Below are 17,751 nucleotides of genomic sequence, written 5' to 3'. Positions count from 1 at the left end.
GGCTGTTGTCGAAGGGGAGCAGTCCTCTGTCTTTAACATGGTCTCACACAACCTGTAATTGGAGACGCTGTAGTTATAGTCCCTGGTCTCTCACAACCTATGGTTGATGGTGTCAACTCGGTCTTTCACAACCGGCTGTTCAGTAGACTCCATATATGAATATATGTCTTCTTTGATATGCTGGCTTCATCGTTCTGTCCTGATTTTATCCTGATTGCAGCAGATAACTGAGATGATGATGGATTTTATAACAGAAACATGATCAATGTTTGCTCATCAAATTGTCAAACTTGTAGTGCTGCCACCTGCCACCAACTAAGGCAACTAAACGAATACCGAGAATAGCCCCGGTCTTTCACAACCGGTGGCTTCTACAGCTCGCCTTCCTTCACAGCCTAGGGACAGGTGCAGAAAGAGGAATATTTCACTGTATTTAGCACTTTTTGGCTGGTGTAGTAGGCAACATAGTCCCACTTCACAATTTGTGACTGGTTTGGCAGGACTGGTCCTCGGTCTTTCACAGCTATTGTTTACAACCTGGAGCTGGTGAAGCAGGAAGTCAAGTCCTGTGTCTCTGGTAGAGCCCTTGTATGGGCTGGTCACAGGACCTTACAGCGAACATCCTCAGTTGGACAAAATCATGTCATGGTAGGTTGTTCCTGAGGTACTCATAAGGACACCAGGGACTAGCCCAAACAGAACAGACTGACAATAGAGAAATTTCAAGTTTTACTGCTTTATTTACTGAGACTTCAATGGCCTTTATAACAGACTTGGTTCAAAACAAAGTTGACATGTATCTGACAAGTCACGAATGCCAATGTAACTGCTAACACAGACTGAGCAACCGGGTCCAGTCCAAAATCCAAAGCACCTTTATGTCACAGCAATTGTCTTATACTGAGTGAGAATTGTCTAAGTGTTTGTGAGGTTTGAATACGGTCCACGAGTTTCATCCCGATTTGGTTGATTTCAGCATCAGCTTGCCTCAGTATTTCCCTTTTGAATGGCATCCTCAGCTTGTTGCCTTTCTAACTGTCTCTTCTTTCGGAGTAGGTTCTTGTGCTTCTTACCATTCAAATGAGCTGGGAAAAGAAACATATATTTTAAGTGATATACTGTCACATACTTCCTACTTCAGATCAGGTACCAACAAAGCTACAGCCAACTTTACAACTCAACACTTCAACATTTTCTCAGCTTCTGCAATTTATAATTAGTACCTTGAACACTTACCCTCCCATGCCAGCTTAGAAACGAATATCCTCCCTCCACAGATATCACAGATGTGATGTTCTGGTTCATCCCTGGGGGCTTCACATGGCAGTGGTTGGATTGAAGGAGTCTCCCCCTGCAAGAGAACCACAATACAAACATGTTAGGAAAGATATCTTGTGAGTTTTGAGTAGTCTCGCCTGCAGGAAAAATTATTGTATTATTTCTTAAGTACTACGAGTAGTGATTACAAAAGTTAAAGCTCTTTTGGAAATAACAAGCCAAGTAATCAAACTCTGATACTGTCTCAAGCTATATGTATGGAGTAGATATGGTCTAGTGGCTCAGACCCTTGACATGCCATGCATACCTTAACAATAGCAGAGAGGATCTCTAAAGCAGGTTTCAAGGCATCAATCTCCCAGTTCTCAGGGTTTGTGGAATCGACTCCGTAGACTGGAGGCACGCTGCTACCTGGACCTGGAAAAATGCATCATTTTTGTCAACAGAGGTATGTGGAGTGACCATCTCAATTTCCAACAACAGGCAACATCTCAAACTCTGTTTTAACTTTTTATGCTCCTTGGCAGAGGGGATGTTTTATCCTCTTGAAAAATGGCATAACTGAATCGTTTTCTTTGACAAGGACTTACGTCGTAAGAATCTGTTCCTGATCCACTTGCGCTGTTTCCTGGCATATTGTCTTGTCACAAGCTTCAGCTGGTCAATACCTACACAAAACACAAATAGACAATTAAGTCTTTCCCACATTTGATGGTTTCAATCCGATGATATGTCAAAGAGGTTAAACTTGAACTATATAATACAGGGGCTAATACATCAGCATCCGGGTATTAATGACTACAACACACTCCTCCCTTCACTATGCTACTATTATTGACATCTACAGGCTTACTACTGGTCCCCAGGCATAGGTGCAAATATAGGTACTTTTCTTTTCATTGACAATGCCCACAAAAACAAGTCAGATGCGAGACTTACCCTGCTGAAGTAATTTCTGTGCGTGAGCTGTCCCTCTCTCCTCTTCAGGCAAAATCAGGTAGTCATGGAACTCTTTGAAGCCGATGCTCTGGAATATACCCAAGGTGTAGTCTGCCACCCTGAAACAGACATTACCTTTGTTAATGAACCTCTATGGCCAACAGAATATATTGGAAACGGACACGTAAGAATCACTCAGAGTTTAAAACACTACACAAGGATTAATTTGTTGTATGATTTTGACATACTGGTGCCTCAAGTAAAACTCCTTTTGTTCTGGTTTTCATTGGACTGATCAAAGATTGTGTCGCACTTTACCAGTGAGAGGATTTGGTGAAGCTATTTCACGGCTAACTATCCACATAACTCGCTCTCGCAGGGGCTACCAACTATCTTCACCAGCAAATGATAATGATAACGACAGAAATCTACAAAAGCTATCTTACTTGTTATCTGCAACTCTAGGCCTGTTGTAAGCCTCATGGAAATCCAGCAGTTCCTTTACAAGCCCACGTCGTATCATGTCATCAACCCTAGCATCGAGTCTTTCCTCTAATACTTTTTGGTCACACTGGACCCAAAATATACAGGTGTTGTCATAACGTAATGGACCACTGATAGCAGACGCGCCGGTGTCTTCGTGTTGCTTGGAGAGAATCTCACTCAGAGGCTGGCCATTCTGGTGATACACTTCAAGAGCCCTGGAATACAAGTCAAACAGTCTTACAGGGTACAACTTTAAACTAACCATGAATTTGGGAACATTGACGTAAAACACACCTGACAACTTTCCGCCGATCAGCCGGGTGTAACCTCAGGGCTGTAACTGGATCGACCCTCTCAAGCTCACGGTGCAACGCCTCATTGTCCAATGATGCAAAGTCTGTTGAGCTATTAGTGTCATCCCTTTCTCCATCGAAATTTCGACCATGCTCGCTTGTTTCTTCACTTGGTTGTCTTGGGGAGTTGGCAGATGATGAGGCTGAGTTTCCCATTGGACTTGACCTTGTTGTTAAAGGACTTCGGTCTCGAGTTCTGGGTGGACTGGCTTTCTGAAAGTGCGTTAAATATGATCGGCAGGTCAGTGAAACTGAACGAGAATAGTTCATGCAGCACAGGTCCTCTAATGTTTCATTACCAGATACATACCAGTACTCTGGTTCTCATTCTGATTGAGTCAATTATGATATGAGAACTGTTCAACTTTGAGCATCAATTCATCAACAGTTCAATAAGTCAACAATAGGTTGCAGAAGTAGTAGCAAGCCTTAACCAACAAAGCGGCAATCTAACCTCGAACACTTGACATCATGTACAGACCCTCAAGAACAGATGTTAAAATCGCTCTCAATTTTGAGGTCCTTTCGCACAGTTACATAAATCGATTATTCACCCTCTCAAAAACTGATTGGCCTAATGCATGTCGTTTAAAGTCCAGCTGTTTTACAAACTGCATGTTTCGAAATGTTTGCCGCATTTGGGAGCTTTCAACATTTAGATAGTATGCAGTTTTGTTTCTGGCAAGCGCCCCCATTCGCATTGGATCAATTTTAGAACAACTGTAGGCATAATTGTTTTGATAATTTTGAGAGTGTTTTATTTTCATGATTTTTGAGCCTGCATTGGCAATTTGAACTCAAAAAGTGTGAAAATATCAAATTGAGCATAAAAAGCCATAGCATTCCTGCAGCAAGTGCAGAAAGAATTTAGTCTACAGTTAATTGAAAATGAGTAAATTTGCCAACCATTGACAGTTTAAAGTCTAATGAAAACATCTGTCATTCACACATGTGGTTTATAAATAACATAATTAAATTTGAAAAACAATCATAAATCATAGCCCAACCAGAAAAAAAGCGGATGGCACTGCGCCAATTATTAACCATTATCATAGCAGTGGGTTCAAAACACCTGACAATCATGTAGCATTAATTATCATAAAACAAACAAACTATCTTATCTACTCTAAATATTAGGTTTTACTATTGTATACCAACCAATACATCACACTGCATCATTCTTTATCAAAATGTGTGTAAAACATTTACAAATTTTAGTTGAGTATTGGCAAAGGCTTGGACTCGGCCAAGAAATTAGACAAATTCCAGGATACATGTATGTCAAATGAGTTTTTAAACATAGAAACATGTTGATTTCTCACCATGAGACACGATTAAAAAGCCCAATAATATTATTACTATCTATAAATCAATAAACAACTTGTTTGCTTGATAGTAGGACGTTTATGACGTTATGAATCATGTAAATAGGGTGTACTTTTACAATGGATCCAATTTCATTCATAAATATGATGGCGGAAGACATAATTGTAGAAACAGGTGCGGTTGATAAATAGTATTGAAATGTGGGCACACTTTCTATCATCAGCCAGTGGCTCCACTAATCACCGTTATCAGTTATTTAGAGCACTTCAAAGTACTTCTAATTCATTGCTAGAAGGTCTTTCATATGCAAAAATTGAAACCAATATGATTTTTGATCTTTTATGACGTGGGCTCAACTCCATATGCCATAGTACATATCACTAGCCATGGCCAATAAGGATACCTCAAGTCTCCTAAAGCCATGGCTCTGTTTTGATTCCTCAGTATTACTCTTATCTCTCGATTGTGATAAGCCTGGGTGAAATTGAGAATTTTGGATCGATGCTATAGCCAATCACAGGAAAAGTTCAATGTCAATCTGCCAGTAGCCAATGGTGTCATCCAAGTTGAATTAGGTATTGAGTCAAGAGTGCTTTAGCAAGGCTGTTCAATAAGTCAAATGAGGACAGCCTGAAGAGGATGTGAACTAACAGATGATTTTCCAACGTGAATCGAGAGAAAACAAACAGACTGTTTGATCAGGACATGTTCAAACAATAACCCTTGTTGATAAATCCAGAGGTTTACACAAGGAATCCAGCAAAAATCCATCGAAGTCATGAACACAAATGGTACATGAGTACTTATTTGATTAACAAAGATAGAGCATATTCAGGTGCTTGAGAAACTACATGCAGCTCAAACTCCACCTTAGCCTAGTTATCCAATTTCTTGTCATTTTAATTTACATCTTGAACCTCATGGTCTATACTCCCTTATCTTGATAAGATGCAAAAACCTACCTCCTTTTTAACAACAAGATACCCTGATGAGGCAGTCATTCAAACTGGGAGTGCTATGCACTTACCGCAGAGGAGGGTTCTTTTTGTTGCTTGTCACACATTACAGCAACAGCAACAGCAACTATAATCACATGTCACACTGATTTTGATTGCTAGCTTGCACTGCTCTTCAGGCAGATCTACTTTAAATGCTTGTGACACACGTGTCCAAAGTGTTGACAATGACTGGCTGCATCTGTTGATACAGCCAGACAGTAGACAAGCCAGTTGATTCACCAAGTGAGAGAGTTGAACATTTTAATCAATTAAGTCTACTCAGATGACATATCATCAATAGATTACAAAAGGCCTTTCTCACATAAGATAAAAAAGTTACTCCTACACTACGCCTAATGCATATGTATACCGTACATCACATTCATAATTGGGTAAAAGGATTCAGTGAAATTCGAAGTATTGCGTTACTAATGTCACAACTCTAAAATCATAATTGAAGATTTTGTCTCTCGTCTTAAAAGTAGTGTCTAAAATCTAGGTTGGGGGAGGCGAAACTATACTCTGTCTGGCCCTCTTCGGACCTTTCTACTTTTACTAATTTAAAGTTACTCTGATGACCCCTGATGTCATGTCTTGTGTGGTTTTTCAAAGACAAGGCAGCTTTTAAAACTACCACAAGAAGTGTCAGCCCATCACAGGAAGTTCTTCGTTTACATTTATTGATTTAATTTCCGTACAGAACTTCTACATGCCGAATATTGATGCGATGAAATATACAAATTTGAATACTACTCTGCAATGTTGATTTTATCCACGCCTTTGTTGGCAGCGAGCCAAGACAAACCAGACAGATTACAGCGTACTACAATACTGCTGCATCATTCCCACCCTTAAACACCTGTTCATTTAGACACTTCCTCCACATTTATGCCAATAATTCAAACAGGTGTCTGCAGGCTGTACAACCACGCACTAAATGACGCACATAGATGTAAATTGCACCTACAAAGCTCTCAAAATCAATACATCATCCTAACATTATTTCACCCATCTTATTTTTAGATATGCATAGTTTTCTCTTTTAGATTGACCAAAACCACAAACCACATTTTATGTGTTTTTGGATTGACCCTGACCCCCCCCCCCCGATCAGGCCCTGAGACAGGAGTAAAGCACAACAAATCTTGTTGTTGACCCTGACTTTGGGCCCAAATACTCATCAGGTCATGTAACAGCTGTGAAATGAAATGTCTAGACAAGTCTAAAATTGGTAATCTGCTCATAAATGTAATATCTGGCCAAGTTGTTATGATGTTCAGTAGTTATAAATTTCATGAATAGAATTTTCCTGGTTACTTGTTTGGTAAAATGTCGCTTAGCTGATGGCCCTTCCTTGCTACAAACCTGTTTATCTACAAGGAACTTCCACAGAAGAGCCTCAATGTAATAATTAGTCCCTCCGACAATGATTGGTAGTTTGTTCCGAGATAAAATGCTGTCTATCTAGAGAATAGTTTAAGGACAGAAACATGAAAACCATACAACATGTCCATATAATAAGTGCCATTGGCATTAAGTATTACAAATTGAACACCTAAAAGACATGGCCTGCATTATTCCACTGAGTTTGAAAGCCATACAAGCAATGTTCTCCACCAGACAAGAAGGAGAAGACATATTATCATTGTCTAAAAGGATACTATTGGAAGAGCTTTATCTCTGAAGTTGGTAACTTTGTGCGTCTGATGAAGTGGATCAATGTAACCAATCATGTGATGAATACATTCAGCCTGCTCTTCCTGAGTCACCTTGTTAGTGATGATGTCAAGTCCCTTGTAAACCTGAAGAAATACAAAAAGAGACTTTTCTGGTGAATTCTATTCAGTAGCCTATTCCGAATTTAAGTGGATGAACAGTCGCCGTCAGTCATTTCCAAAAAGTCACAAACTTAATACATTGTATTCTTACGTTTCACTTTCAGTATGTATATATACAGCCACACCCAACCACCCACCCATCAATCAATCATCAACAATACAGAGATAAAAGATATTCAGATATAATAATCAACATTCGATGCCGCATTTTATAACAATACGCGACAGACACGTCACCGTACGTCACAGCTGCAGGGTCACCAGGAATGTAATTCATGGGGTTTCTGTGACAGCGCAGCACGTGGCACATGAAAGCACATGTTAGTTCCTAGACTTGCCGCCAGGGCCAAAGCAAATTATCAGAACCTTTCGCAACTTTGATCGATCAAATACGAGGATGACAGCGCATTTACCTGCATGGAATCCGCACTTATGATTTCTGCACTAAATCTAGAAGCTATATTCAGCGCTAGCTTTGATTTTCCTGTCCCCGTTGCACCTAAAACCACAACAACTGGGACGTGCTTCAAAATTTGTGCTGACGAGACCGCCATCATGCTTTTTTACCTCGGCCGCAGGAAGACAGGTGCCATTCGATGAGTGTCGAGATACACTGTTAACTGTACACTTATATTCCTGGAGATGAGGTGTGAACTGTGTATGCGGGTAAAGTCGAATGGGCGGCAATTTCAAACTTTAAAGGACGACGAAAACACTCGGGAACAGAAACCCCAAATGGGGGACCGGTGTGCAAGGGATAGTAGTCCTAGGGCTGATAGTCCGTGTAACAATAGCCCGCATTCCTAAATGTTTTGGTTAGGGTTAGCGGTACAATAGATCATGCTGCTTGATTGATCAAATACAATGCTACCGGACTATGACTCCAGGGGGACTATATCCGCTGTCACACCGGTAATTATTGGTATCCCTCCAAAATCATGTTCATGTCCCGGGGTCTGGGGTTCTGTCCAACTCTCATGTTCAAAGTATATAATAGACCGGCCTGGTCCGCCACCCGACTACTAGAGTAGGCTTGTAGGCTACAGCGTTGCGGATGGGAGCCTGTTTGAATGGGCCATCAAAGTTAAGGCTTTTCCCATCAGCCTCCGTAGGAACACCGTTAATCGGCATCTTGAAGCCCCACGTCAGTTTCCTGTCAAGATGCCCCTAAATTGAGGGATGTGACATGATAGTGGGAGAGTTGCGACAGGATTTGAACCCTGAAGAGAATAAGCCAAATCCCTTAAGGCGTTACATGTAGGGACTGATGAAGGCTTCCTTTTAGAGAACACTAAAAAACCATTACACCACCGCTGCAAAATAACACGGATGACCAACCTCATAAGCTTTCCCAGAGAATCAGGTGGCATAACTACCAAACTTAGTGGTATTTTGGCACAACAATATAATCTTACTGCTAGTTTGTGGTTTGTTTATCACAGAAAAGAACATTTCCCGCCAAAACACCCAGACTAAAGCATGCCGACTTGCCTGCAGTGAATGTCAATCCTAGTCGCCTCCTTTCACACCGAGGCATGGACTAAAGTAGACACCCTGGGCAGCCCATTCCGTCATCCTCATTTGTTTAGGCCATAGGGTGAGGAACGAGGCCGGTCCACTGCATCCGAAATTTAGGACTAGACTGGAAGTAAGACTAACTTTTTTAAGTTCTCAGATGAATAAGAATGCTTTATTTGCAAAGCCAACCACTGCCGATATAGTCAGCTGATACAACCGAGTGCAGGATTGTGACCATGGGCCATAGGTCTCTCTGGCCTTAGCTGCATACCTCATTGCTACTACTGGATGCAGGCCAGAGAACAGCCATGATGCAGACTAGCGATTCCAGGGAGTGGGCAGGGGTCCAGGTCCCAGTGTGAAGACTAGCGATTCCGGGGAGTAGGCAGGGGTCCAGGTCCCGGTGTGAATTTTGCCTCATTTTCTGAATGGAATGAAAAGGGCATTCCGCCTCATTTAGGCAGCTCCATGTCATATGGCTTCAAGAACAACAATTTTGAAGACAAAAATTTCAAGGAAAATAGTCATTTATTGTCAAACTGATATAAATGAAAAAGTATGAAAAAGTTAATAATGGACCGGGAAGGACAGCCCATGAATCTATATAGGAGTCCAACTGTTAGAAAGATAAGCAAAGCAAAAGGAAAGGAAATTTTAAGAATTTAGAAAATGGTGAGGAAAACTTTTAAAACAAGTATTTTAAGAATTACAAATCGTTGTTTTGATTATTTAACTTGGAAGAGATGACAAGATCAGTTAGTATGTATTCTGGTATGGAGGTCGCATGTTTTTGAAATTCAACATCATAACTAAGCACATTATGACAGCGATACTGGGTAGTTCCTAGTCACTTACTGACCCATGAATTCATTAACAAATCGAATTCTTATTACATACAACTGACCATGCAATTCAATAAACTTGCCACTTTTTTCGCATTGAATACATACCAACCCCCTCAAATTGAATTTATCAAGACAGTGAGGGTTACATTATTGGTTGGGACTTGAAAGAAACATTCACACAGGCAACAAACACTCTCACAATCAGACACAAGTTTACCGAATTGGTCACTCTTTATAGAATTTCTGGGTTTTTTAATACTCTGAACGAGGGGTAACAATTTAAGGTTTTAGGATGCCACGTTGAACCAACCAAAAAATGTTGAAATTCACCATAGAAATATAACTTTGTGAAGGCATACGATGTGAAAAAGTGAGAAACATGTTTGTCCTTGGCTTTCCCATCAAGACAGAATTAGATGGAAATGACCGGATTATTTTTGACATTTTGACATCATGGGCCAGTCAGACATACTATTTTTCCCTCATCCCAGTCTATCTATTGTGTATAACTAAATCGGGTTATGATACATATTTTACAGAATATATTTGGCATGATTACTATCTATACAGAAATGCTCCAATGACAGAACACGACCTCAACTTTGGCAGTGCAGCAGTCTCTCTTGTTACTGACAACGTTTGATTTTGAAAATACATTCTTAAACTGATCGAAATTAGATTTTTAGAATGACAACATTTAAAGAGATCATTACCCCAAAATGCAGTTAATGATTTCAGCATATTCATTTCCCAGAAGCGGGCAGGAGTTTTTAAAGTATATTACGGATTGCTACACAGCCAAAGATGAGATAGTGTCCTTTTAACTCCTGATTAATTTTTCTACATACATGTATACTATAACGATATATTGAGTTGTATAAAATAAATCTTATGTACAGAACAGGCGGACAGAGCTATGCAAATTTTGTAAAATTGAATTGAACACATTGTGGCGGATACCGATGAAAACTGACAGATCTGGAAAATTCAGTGAAATGACTACTGATACTTCAGTTATACATTCTATGATGAAAGTACATGATATTGTTCATCTGAAATTCAGTGATGGGCCCTGAGATTGAGAACCTACAAAAATTGAATTGAGCAACTTTAAGTCATAAATGTTTCAACCTAAATGCGAAGGGCTTTGGAAGACACTGAATTTGTAACAAACCCTTACAACACGTACAAGGGATCAAGATGTATAAGACTATGAACATTGAGACAGGATACTAAAACAAATATATTGTGCGAAGTCACAAAAAGTTCTTCAGAGTATCAGTTCTCATTGGCAGCCATTTCATACAAAAAAGATATTTTGGAACCAGTTGTCCAAAACTTTATTGAAGGCCTCTCGCTGAGACCTCAAGAAAAAAGGTTGACTTCCCCTCTGCTATTCAATACAATTACTGCAAACTCGCTCAGGAGATGCCAGAATACTGAAGATCATTGCCCCCTCTTCTAGTCTTCCCTGACAAATCTACAGTGGTGACAGCTCCTGATTGATTTTAGAGTAGTCGATATGCAGGATTTTGCAAGCATTCATTGGGTAAAGACAACTGCTGTGCATTTCGTTCTGTCCTCATATTTCATCGCAGAATACCAACATGGTCAACCCTGAAGTAAGTTGTTGTTTACAGATCTATTATTTTTCCTCAAATCACTTCTTTTGGAAAAGCAGAAACAAGAACATTACCACATGTACATCAAACATTATCTAATTTCATCATACATGTCAGTGACGGTTTTCTTAGACTTGTGGCCAAGAAAGGCATACAATTTCAGATAAAAGAACTGCAAACAACTTTTCAATAAAGGGTTGTCTTTGAGAAAAGTTGAAAAGTGGGCACTCGATAGAATTTAATTTGATAAAGATTTATGGATGTTCATTACTGGAGGAAAATATTTCATCAATTGTTCTTAGGTGACCACAAGTTCAGTGGTAATACAGAAGGTGTGTTGATTAGTAAGAGCCTTAGTTAAGTTGGTATAGTTTATACTTGCAGACTGATGAATACTTTTCTATTGAATCAGGCACCACAACCCCCCCCCCCCTAAACACACTTCAAAGCAGTTTTTCAGGCCCCCTCTTCTGCTCAACATGAACATTGGGACGAAAAATATCAGCAAGAAGCATTTTCTAAATACACCCCAAGAAATCTGGTACCACATAGGTAGTAGGCCGTTACCACGGAAACTCTCAGTACAACTGGTCCCATACCTGATTATTTTGCACAGAAAAATGCAACCCGAGGTCAAAAACACCCTCCTCCAACTCCCAGGAACAACACTGGCAAATATTTCAACTTTTTTCTCTCTAAAATAAACATCTCAAAACTTTGTAAATCTTATAAAAGTAAAAAACTCAAATGGGTGTGGCAGTGGTGTGCATTTTTACTTTTTATATTTTTTTATAACATTTTTTTACGAAGTTTCTTTCTTTATAAATCAAGCCAGTGAAGCCCTCACAAATAAAAGTTGCATCTTTTTATATACTTTTTTTTTTATATCTTGGATTTATAGTCAATTTTAATACAAAGTAAATTTATTAAAAATAAAATACTCTCCTTGAGTAATTATAAATTTGAAACGATTTTCTACAAAAATGTACATCCAGAAATGTTGCATACCTGGCAATTTTAATCAAACTGAACCAAAAGAATTCCTTGGTCACTGAGTTAGCAACTTAGAACATAAAAGAATATTGATGTTTGAACTTGTCCAATTGTAAAAATGTCTTTAGATACAAATACATACATACTATGTAGTGCAAAAGCACATACATTTGTACACCGTCAAGTTTGTGCAAATCTTCCTTCAATTCCTAAACTGCACCTACAATATCTATGATCAATCTATTCTACTGTTTCACCTATTAATCGGGCAGTGCAGTCAGCAAGCTGAAAATGCATTCTGACAATATCAATTCCCACTATCTATGATTGGCTGAACATTGGGGGCTGATGTCAATCAACAATTGGACAACAAATGACAATAGCAAATAAAGTCTATTTTTCTGTCGAAAACAGATCTGTCAATTTGTAATATCAAATCCGAAAGCCACATAATGCTGTGCAAGGACACCATCAACCATTCATTCCAGACAGGAGGGTTGCAAATAACATGCAAGCCACCTTCGCTTATTTCTTTAAATGTCACTCCATTTACAAATCTCCTTTCAACCTCTGATTCCAACATGATATGCAACATAACACAGAAAACTGAAGCTTTCAAACCGTCTTTGATCACATTTCACTCGACATAACAAAACAACAATCAGAGAACCTGATTGAATAGTCAGTCCTGAGATCTGAAACAACACTTCTCGTTGATTTGGCCACGATCGATTGGGAAGTCTATTGGACAAAAGCATTAACAAGTCCGCCTGAGTTGAGCTATCCGCTTCAACAGCTGTTCCTTTCTACTCTGCTCAGCTTGTTTCAAATGTTCTAATCGTCGCTGTTCTCGTCGTAAACCAATGATATAGTCGGAGGCTTTCCTCAAAATCATGACCTTCGGTGCCCGTTCCTGTCGTTCCAAATCAGGGATCTGATCTCTCAGACCAAAGAAACTAAATTTCAAATCATTCCGTCGCTTTCGTTCAAGCACATTATGTTGGGCACGTTTTTCCTCACAGTCCTCCGAATCTGAACCTGACCGGCTAGTCCGTCCATCACTGTAGCTATTTGAATTGAACTTATTGACTGCATTTTTGAAGTCCTGCATACTCAGTTCACGTTTTAACTTCTTTGAACTGGGTTGAGGAGAGCCAGGTAACGATAATGATTTCCTCTTCATGGAATAGTTGTGAAAGGATTTGTGGATGGGAGAATTCACTGGGGATGATCGTGGAAGGACGGAGTGTGCTTTGACTTTGATTTTGATATTTGGAACGACTTGTACTGTAGGTAGCCGTCGTTTGGAGGTTTTGATGGTTCGCTCGACCGTCACCACATCAATTTCTTCATCATCATCATCATCATACTCGTCAGATTCATCATCTTCTGTAAAGAGAAAGGACAGGTGACATAAGTCAAGGTCATTGAGTACAGAAACTTGACATGACAAATTGGACTTCTCTGTGTAGGGATTCTGAAATTAACATACCCCATCATTTACAATTCGACCCCTACAGCGCAATAAGCACATAACACTGAGCAGATCGCTTCTAACTACAACAGAACTGCACTTAGAAAAGGTTCATAGAACTGGACAATGACACAAAACCACTCCCAGTTTTTTTTACCACACAGATCTGTGATGTCACACCTATGTTTTTACAGTGGGTGACAAGGATTCCTGATTTCTGCTTGAAGGTTTTTGATCTTATGAAACAAAATTTCCAGGAAAGGCAACTTGTTTTGAAACTGCCGTTCACCATACATCACATCACAAAGATCTATATATTCACAATAGCTCTTCAAGTTCAAGGGACAGTTTTGCACTGGATTTAGGAAGTGATTGTAGAACAAGAAGTACACCTGAGAAATACACATCTGGTGCAGTCCAATTCCAAGAAGTCAACCTTTACAAGGAAGAGTTCTCAACCATTCAGCTGGCTGAATAGCATTTTTACTTTGATCTGTCCAAAACCCAACAAAAATACAATGTACAAGACTTCAGACTAACTTGCTCAGGCGTTTTGCACTAAATAGCAGTTGCATGTCTTGCATTCATCACTCAAGAACTGAAGGAATGTCTTTGTTAGAATCAGATTCAGCGCACAAGGGTACCAGGATGTAGACAGCAGATTCTACCTTACCCGCCTTACCCCCACAATGAGTCATCTATTTTGGTTATTCATATTAGGGTCACTTACGTTACAGTGAATGATGCAGCTTTAAAGTGATTCAGGTTTATGAGATCACATTGAGATTTTTTGATGGAGTAATTCAGCCAGCCGATGAGTTATCTATTTTGGTTATTTATATTATTTGGGTCACTTTTATTGTGATGATACAGCATATATCAGGGATGATATCAGCGTTGAGCTCAACATGATTCAGGTTATGAGATCACAGAGGATCAGAGCTTTTGTGATGGAATAACTTACTCATCATTTCACACCAGAAAGGAAAGCAAGTTGCTTCGTTCATGCACCTGTACAGATACAATAGTACACCCTGAATATAGTATAAGTAAACTCAGTGTTGACGCTTTATGTCATAACCTAATGCAACAACTCCTGCATTCCAATAGTGAATACTAGTCTACAATAGAGATACTTCAATCCATACAAACGGGATACATGTAATTGCAGACACTGCCAAGAGACACCAGACAATATTGATCAACCAGCAGGAGAGAACCATCCAGCTTCACATAGCCCAAGGTGAGGTATCTAGGCTAAGTGAAGCTGTCTAGACTGGCCCTACCCAGAGTACCTGTTTTGAATATCACAAGGTTTTCAATGTCATACAATACATTAGTGAAGTCTGGAAGCTGGCTGATGGATTATCCAATGAACATGTAGTAGAGATCTTGAGAAATGCCAAATTAGATCAGAATTCCAATATTATTATTGTGGTGTTTACAGGGGCAAAAAGTATTCAACAGAGGAGGATAGACAAGAGCTAGACAAGAGCGAATGAATGAGCACTACATTACTGCTAGTAATCTTATAGCAGATACTGGCTTAGCATCAACCAGCGTGAAAGCAACTAGTGCCATGTCGGTAGACAATTCAAATTGTACAATTTTGAATGTCAGAATCTTTTCCTCTACATTAGTAATAAAGTTTAATAGGCTACAAAACTATAGAAACTCCATGTTAAAGAATTAGCCAGATGATTGGACTACAACATTAAAGGGCCTTGTTGGAACTGAGCCAGCCAGGTCAAAGTACTTTTAAGTTCGTTAGTTGGCCAAGTTTTGGATAGGTAGCAGCACTGGTAAAGTTCCCATTTGCCAAGCTTCAATTCAAGCAGAGTCCAGAAGTAGGCCTATAAATCAGAGAAATCACCATGACATAGCAAAGATTATGCTAGTCAAGAGAGAGGGGGAGCACTTTTTACAGAGTTTCCAAGAAATTCAATTCCCCAACACTGGCCCATTGACCTATATTTGAGCTTGGTACTATTTATAGCTTGAACCCCACTCATGAATGAATTGAAACAGTGTAGCAATTCATTCATGGGGAAAATGCACTTGATTGGTCCCCTCTGTGACACTGTGCACAAGTGAGAAGCCAGCTGAAAAAAGGGATGGACCAAAATTGACAAGAAATAAACCAAAACAATGTCAGGAGTGCAAGGAGCATACAATTCACACGCTTCGGACGATGACCTTGGGGTGGGAATTGACAAATAAAATTAGATCTGAAAGGGGCTGCCTTTTTCTGATTGAGCAAGAGCTTTTGACAATTCTAGTTGAACTTTTAAGCGATATTGAACATCAGTCAAAACGTCTCCCGACATGTTTCGGTCTCACTTCTAAACTGACACCTATTTTTACAAATACCTACCAGATTCAGAGGGCGTTTCGATGCCGAGCGACTCTTTTGGTTTGAACACTGCTGTCTTGGTTGTTTCGTTGATGGGGTAGGGAAAGACTGATGAAGGGTCCACACATTCGGTGTTAGCATTGATAACCACGCTCGATGAAGCAGGCTTCTTTTCAACTGGTTTTTCGTCTGTTTTCTCATCAGAACAGTCCTGATCCTCTTCCAAGTTACCAGACCACATACAATCCTGAATAAGTTTTGATTTAATGTTCGGACTGCACGCACATTTAAAGAAGTCTGGTGTAACAATTGTTTGCGTTACAGGATCATCCAAGATCTCCGAGACTAACTGTAATCTCTCTGTTGTTGATTTTGGTGAAAAGATTCCATCAACCATATCCAAAATGTCAGTGTCATCTTCGTCATCCCGCCTAGGTGAGCGAGGTGGTGTTGGGATCAGTTCAAACTTTTTCCAAATATCCTCACTTGGCGCAGGAGCTGCATAGAAATCTTGTTCAATTTCGTCTTCGAAGAAATGAAAAGATTCGTAGTCCTGACTCTCGCGATCGGGGCATAGTCCAATTGAGTTCTTAATGATCGACTGTGGATGCTTCATCTTTTTACAGTAACTGTGGGCACTCCAATGAAATGACTTTGGAATGTGCGACATCGCACCGATTTAGTATACTCCAATTGTGAATGATTCACGATAATCCAAGTGATTTATCTGTAGCAGGCCTGAAAAAGGAAAATCAGGAGAGTTTAGAGTGATGACTAGACAATTTTTTCACCAAATATCTGAAATTTAGGCTATAACAAGAACTGTCAAAACAAGCCTCATTTTACATCACTACAGTACAGTTCACTCAAAATGCTCATCACTGTTAAAAATATGTAACTGCAACATAATGTAGAACATGTATTCTAATGGCCTATGGCTATTTAGTTGTCAGATTATGAAATTAAAACAAATTGTGTTGCTGTGAGTCACAGCGTGAATACCATGGGTTGAAACAATGTAGTCGCATACTGCTGACCGACACCGGGGACTTAAGGAGTTATCATGACAATTGGGCATCAACTGCTGGCAATAGGATAACCCAACTAACTTATGACAGTGTTGACAACAAGACTTAACATCACAACTGTAGTACTAGCCTATGTGCCAACCTTTCACATAAATATTCGTGAAACGTTGACTTCTCCAAGGCCGGAATGTCGATATGGACATTTAAATTTTCAATGAATGAACAGCCGGAACAAGACATGTGCGAGTCATGCCTTCCAAACCGGTAACATACTACGAGTGATAATGTCAAAGTTGATGATCAGAAATCCGGATAAATGAGGTAACTCACCGTCTATTAGTATAGAGATTGAAACTGACAAACGATAAATTGAAGGAGGGCAACAATAACGAAGAATATTAGTCCACATAAGAAGTTACTCCCTCTCGCTTGAACCCAGACAGGCGACTAGTTAAAGGTGGGTCATCCAGCCACATAAAAACCGACCGCATACTACGATGTATCAATCCGCTACTGCCAAGGTCAAAATTACGCGAACCATAATCGCAATTTAAGTTGATTTTCTTACATCATGTTAATTACAAGTTAAGCATTTCTATCATTTTTATCTCTTTACTTATTTAGCTCGCTTACTTTGAGTGGGATAAAGCCTACCAGACTTTGAACTATTTTAGCAAACGGAATAATATATCGTGAGTGA

The 17,751-nt window shown here is 39.6% G+C and overlaps 2 protein-coding genes across 2 annotated transcripts; both read right to left on the bottom strand.

Moving 5' to 3' along the window:
* Window positions 1-772: 772 nt before the first annotated feature.
* Window positions 773-7,776, bottom strand: LOC135487211 (tRNA dimethylallyltransferase-like). Its single transcript, XM_064770704.1, has 10 exons — window positions 7,632-7,776; window positions 7,042-7,182; window positions 6,746-6,844; window positions 2,998-3,269; window positions 2,664-2,918; window positions 2,218-2,336; window positions 1,869-1,946; window positions 1,586-1,695; window positions 1,237-1,351; window positions 773-1,085 (listed from the first exon to the last, which is right to left on the bottom strand). Exons 1-10 carry the CDS (start codon window positions 7,773-7,775, stop codon window positions 979-981), a joined length of 1,440 nt encoding a protein of 479 aa, XP_064626774.1. The 5' UTR covers window position 7,776; the 3' UTR covers window positions 773-978.
* A 1,469-nt stretch (window positions 7,777-9,245) lies between these two features.
* Window positions 9,246-17,490, bottom strand: LOC135486258 (transcriptional regulator Myc-1-like). Its single transcript, XM_064768930.1, has 3 exons — window positions 17,382-17,490; window positions 16,045-16,761; window positions 9,246-13,585 (listed from the first exon to the last, which is right to left on the bottom strand). Exons 2-3 carry the CDS (start codon window positions 16,691-16,693, stop codon window positions 12,954-12,956), a joined length of 1,281 nt encoding a protein of 426 aa, XP_064625000.1. The 5' UTR covers window positions 16,694-16,761; window positions 17,382-17,490; the 3' UTR covers window positions 9,246-12,953.
* Between the last annotated feature and the right edge of the window lie 261 nt (window positions 17,491-17,751).

This window comes from Lineus longissimus, chromosome 4 (assembly GCF_910592395.1).
Source record: "Lineus longissimus chromosome 4, tnLinLong1.2, whole genome shotgun sequence".
Classification (NCBI taxonomy): domain Eukaryota; kingdom Metazoa; phylum Nemertea; class Pilidiophora; order Heteronemertea; family Lineidae; genus Lineus; species Lineus longissimus.
The sequence above is the reverse complement of the archived record's forward strand: the minus strand, read 5'-3'. Positions and strand labels throughout refer to the sequence as shown.